This window comes from Eschscholzia californica, unplaced genomic scaffold (genome assembly GCF_041429995.1).
Source record: "Eschscholzia californica isolate CP2 unplaced genomic scaffold, dmEscCali1.0.p SCAF_3, whole genome shotgun sequence".
In the NCBI taxonomy this organism is placed as follows: domain Eukaryota; kingdom Viridiplantae; phylum Streptophyta; class Magnoliopsida; order Ranunculales; family Papaveraceae; genus Eschscholzia; species Eschscholzia californica.
In genome coordinates, this window is record NW_028238420.1 from 28,238,142 (window position 1) to 28,243,357 (window position 5,216).

At 36.9% G+C, this 5,216-nt stretch overlaps 1 protein-coding gene across 2 annotated transcripts; it reads right to left on the reverse strand.

Annotated features, from left to right (window-relative positions):
* Positions 1 to 587: 587 nt before the first annotated feature.
* On the reverse strand, positions 588 to 3,602 carry LOC147549341 (SMAD/FHA domain-containing protein). 2 transcript variants are annotated; one of them, XM_086670471.1, is made up of 3 exons: positions 3,336 to 3,602; positions 2,360 to 2,975; positions 588 to 1,624 (listed from the first exon to the last, which is right to left on the reverse strand). In XM_086670471.1, exons 2-3 carry the CDS (start codon positions 2,806 to 2,808, stop codon positions 832 to 834), a joined length of 1,242 nt encoding a protein of 413 aa, XP_086526597.1. In that variant the 5' UTR covers positions 2,809 to 2,975; positions 3,336 to 3,602; the 3' UTR covers positions 588 to 831. The 2 variants fall into 2 exon arrangements, with proteins under 2 accessions (XP_086526597.1, XP_086526598.1); XM_086670472.1 differs by having other exon boundaries at positions 2,360 to 2,987; positions 3,336 to 3,541.
* Positions 3,603 to 5,216: the final 1,614 nt, after the last annotated feature.

A 5,216-nucleotide genomic window follows, 5' to 3' on the forward strand; every position in this document is an offset into this window, starting at 1 on the left:
ATTTTACTAAAAGTAAAAAAACAAACATCTTGTCCAACTCAAATTTTAGATCAGAAAATTTCAAAAATCACATAACCTTAGACAAATCAGGTTACGGGTCATTTCCAATATCAGTAAGAAAACAAACAAATCAAACACCACACTGAACAAATATATAATGCAGCCAACTCAGTATTAGGGAAACTTTGTAACTGGAATTTGAATTTAAAATTATGACTCAAGGAGCAAAGGAAAACTGAAACGAAAAGGCTCATCTAATCTAATCATATCTAGAGAGAAAATCGAAGAACACTCATAGTTAAAATGCTACAATATGAGCTATCACGCAAGTAGGTCCTTGTAGTAACCAGTTTTATGGTAACTCCAATCAGTAGAACAAACAGAACAATAGTTTAGCTTCAAAGAAAACGTGTAGCTTCAACAGATTTTGAAAGAAAATGATAGAAAACTACTGAAGGAATCATTTTCAACAGCATAGTAACCGAATATTTTCCTATTGGATCTCAAAGTCATCCCTTTATATTTTCCTAAGAGGTATAATCTTCCACCTTAGAGGTCAAGGGTTCGAGGCATACGTTGAACAATTCAAAAAAAAAGTCATCCCTTTAAATTTCATTAAAATGACTTGAGGTGGTTCAATAAACCACCTCAGAATTGTTCACAGTTGATAGATTTAATCCATTTATGTCACCATGCCTTGAAGAAAAATAACCACAAGGAATTACAACAAAAATTCCATGTACAAAGTGAACATTTACCTCCACAATGGCCAGCTGTTGCTGGTTTCGATTATGAGAGATGTGAATAAAGATGAGAGCCAGTTTTTGAAACTCATTCTAATTCATCACCAAATAAATCATCATTATCGTAACCTAGATCAGTTCCGGGCTTACTCTCTTCTTTAGTTGATTTGGTTTCACCATTACCAGGACCAGTGGAAGAATAGGCCCAAGAAGAACCCACTTTGACAGACAAGGATTCTCCATAAAGATCATCATATATTCCAACCGTCTTTGGAGTCGCTTTCACTTTGTTCAATATTTCTTGTAACTTATCTGTAACACCTTTAGAAGAAACTTTTTCTTCCCTGGATGAAATATGTTCTTTCCCTTTGGGTTCGATTGTCGTTTGTACAAGAGATTCGTATTTTCCAACAAGACTTCCTTCTTTAACACCCAAAGGACCAGGTTCAGTTTCAACATCTGCACCATCTGATGTACCAACCACTTCAACCAAATCTCCCCCAAGTTGATCTTTGAAACTAACTCTAGCTTTCTTGATTCTCTTAGCTGGTCTCTCCAACTGAGAGTTCTCTTGGTTTCCACCATCAGATGAGTTTTTGGAGTCCTTGACGGGCTTAGACAGCCCGTATCGATTGAGAAATGTGTTATAAGCCAACACTGCCTCTTCGTCAGAAGGATCAGGGGAAGCCGGTAGATTGATATCTGTGGGTAGTGGAGCGGGAGGGAAAAGTGCTGCATTATTCTTTCTCAAAATATAACTTCTCGTTGATGCAGCAAATCGCAGAGACTGTCCCACCTCAAGCTCAACAGGACTATCTTTAGTCAATCTCTCATTAGCAACGAATGTACCATGAGCAGAACCCAGATCAATCACATAAATACTGTACGAACACAAAGAAGATTGTAAAATGCTTGTACACCTCTGAGACCGTGACACAACATTGAAAAGTTAAAGAAACTTGCGAAATAATTCACCTAGACTATCTCTAAAAATAGAAAAAGAAATGCTAAAGCCATAAGAGTTTGGTGGTACTTGTGGCTCAAACCATGTATTGTTATCTCCCTCATTTATTCATAAATGCATGACATTTCATTAGTAGGTTAAAGACTTGACCTTTGTTGAGATCAAAAAACTCTAGTGACACAAGATTCAAGCCAATGAAGTTCTTGTTCTAAACCTGTTACGGTAAGGCTTGCACATCTTTGCTTAGGTTGAACACCAAAGGACTCTTGGTGGGGGAGTATGAATTACAAGGGCACAAGTGTAGTGCTTATATGTGTCTTTGCAGTTTGCAGTATCAATGATAAGGCATCCTTCTTTTAACTCTAAAAACCCCAACTAAGTGTCACTTAAAATTTCACGTACGTCAAAACTTGTTAACTTTAGAGTTCATGCGCTTTCCGTAAACAAATAATTATCTAATCATGACAGAACCTTGTAGGATAGATGAAGCATCTTACAGTTAGACTATATTCACAGGTAGATTTTCGGTGTTTTCTTTGAATTTTATAGTCACTATACAAATTAAAGTAAGGATTACCATTTACACATATGCCAGCAGCTAAAGAATAACCAAAAGAGAAAACCTAATCAGAACAATAAGGAGATATCTAACCTTCCATTTTTATGTGGAACTACAGCAGCATGTTGTCGTGAAACAGATTGATGATCAAGAACAAAATCACAAGTAGGAAACTGCCTCCCAAATATGTTTCTCCGCTTATCCAAATTGATTCGATCAAGAACTTCACGATCCTTCATAACCTCAAGATAATAGAAACCCGGTCGTGGCTCTATAGCCCAATCAGGTGGTGACCAAGTTGATTGCCCTCCGCCGATCTGAGTTACTTGTTGAGCTGATAGAGACTCAGAAGCGGGTTTCTGAGGACCATTTTGGTGTTGTTGCTGCGATTGCAATTGCTGCTGGGGATTTTGAGCGTGGGAATTATGGGTTGAAGGATGAACAGGTTGAGAATCTCTTTTCGGAGCTGAATTAAGAGTAACTGAAAATGGCTCAAGAGATTGAGCTTTCTTAAATCTATCAAGACCTGATCTCCCATACATTTTTTTATCAAGTTCCAAACTCAATGAAACTCAATTTACTGTTAAGCGTCCAAACAGTCTAACGGTACATTCATCTTCAACTGAATCCATAGTACCAAAACCCTAATTCATTCCATTAAACAAACCTAAAGTCTCATAAATAAAACCCAACTTTATCACCCAAAATTCTGCAAGTCTCTCTGCAAACAAATATAAATAAACCCAAAGAAAAGGGATCCAAATATTAGGTGAAATTCATCGTTTCCAAAAAATAAATTTAACATAATAGACGTTAATTAAAAGCTTAATTTGGCACACTGAGAGGTTCAAGTAAGATAAACCCTAAAATTTGAGTAAACTTATGTAGTCTCAATGATCAAAGAAAACAAAAAAGTATGACTTTTTTAAGGATTACACAAACAAATCGAATAAGAAACCGTCAAAAGAGTAACAGGAAATTGAAAAAATGTTGGTAACATAGGTTATTCAGATTTTCAGCGGTAGAGGAAGGCGCTTGAAGAAATTAGGTTTTGATGAGAGAGATTTACCTCAGACAAATAAAAGGATCGTGGAAATCACTTAGGGTTTGCAGTCTTATTCAGTCTTCAAAATAGATCTAGAGAAGGAGCTAGGGACTAGGGAGATAGATTATCGAAACGAACGAGGGCCGGACTTGAGAGAAGAAGATACGCAAAAAAGAGAAACTGGTTTGTGTACTAGGTTAGTGATTATACATGTATTCCAAGGACATCTCCAATGCAAAACCCAAAAAAAAAGAAAGTCTAAAAATCATATCGGTATGAAAAATGGATCTCCTATATGCCTATGGCAGCCAATACATGGGCAGCCGTTTTTTTATATGACAACTATCTTATGTGGACAACTAGAAAAAATAAATTTTTTTTATGGACACCAGTTTTTAAGGGTCGACTCCTTATTATTTTTAGTCAAGTCCTCTTAGAATTAGATGTGTTGTTTTAACTCCTCTCTTTTTTTCCATAAACCCTAAGTTAGTTCGATCTTCTTCTTCTACTACTTCATCTTCATCACCAACACCCAAATTTCTAGAGAGAAATTTTTTTTAGAGAAACATTGTTGATTATGGCATTAAAAAAAAAGGAAGATAATTGTTAAAGAATCTTCCCAAAGAGAAAGGTAAGATCTAAAACCCCTTAAACTTTTAAATCCTATAAATCAAAAATTTCAAAAACCTAGAAATCTATTTTTACAAACAAGTAGATCCTGCTCGTGTTTCGCGGGAAATCAACGAACCACGAACAAATCACGAGCAAGTCTGCTCATTTAAGCCCACAAACTGTTATTGTTCATGGGCTTCAAACTTCCGAAACGTAGCAGTGACTTCTACTATTTCGGGAGTTTCTCCCGAAATCAGTTGCAGTGACTGTTTCGAGAGTTTCTCCATTGTGATGCTTAGGCTTTTAGAGGGTTTTGCGACTTTCGGGAGTTTCTCCATTATGAATCGGAGACAACGTGTAGTCGTATTTGTGTAAATCAGACTACGAGTTTATGAAAATCTAAATGTGCAGGGGGAAACCACAAAGAAGAGATAATGTCCCAACCGCATCAGAGCGAAAAAGAAGAGCAGAGATAAGGTCGAAGAGTAATGTCGACGAGCAACGAATCCTGATACCAGAGAAATTATCCCAAATCGGACTGAACCAATGTCAGATGAAGACATTGAACATAATAATGATAAAACAAACAAACAAATTCCGGAGTCCAAAGAAGAATATCCAACAGAGTGGTCGTTGTTGCATATGTACAAGTGACATATAGCGAAACGGATATGGGATGGATCAGTAAGTCGTGAGCCTTTTAAATTTGGTTTTGTATTATCAAATTTTAATTGTAATTGGGTGGTCAAATTTTTTCTTATACTTGCATATCACCGAAAGAGTATTAGTGGTTAAATCGCCAATTAAACGGTTGGACAAGTCGGGCTTAGGAGAAGAATGTAGGGATGTACAAAAAAGTGGTGAGTAATCCCAGGGTTCCTTCCTTTTATCGAAATCGTTCACCATAAGCTAGATGAAGTCCTCGTCTTTGCATTTTATGAGAGATTTTGCCCAGAAAGGAATGCTTTTCATCTCCTATTCAGAGAGATGATGATTACTCTTGAAGATGTGAAACACATCACGGGGTTATCTATTGAAGGACTAGCTGTAACTAGCACATCTAGTGGTAAGTTGAAGCTCGAAGGAGTTCTTAAGTTGTTGAAGGACACACTCTGACTCGCCCCAACACATGCAAAGTCAGCATTATCTGGGGAAAAACTAAAATCAGTGAAACTAGAGTTTCTTCTTACGAAGTTTAGTGGGTCAAACGATACAGATCCTAAAGTGAAAAAAGAGTGATGTGCTCGGGCTTACCTTCTGTAAGTCACTGGGTGTTGCACGTGCTCTGATAAA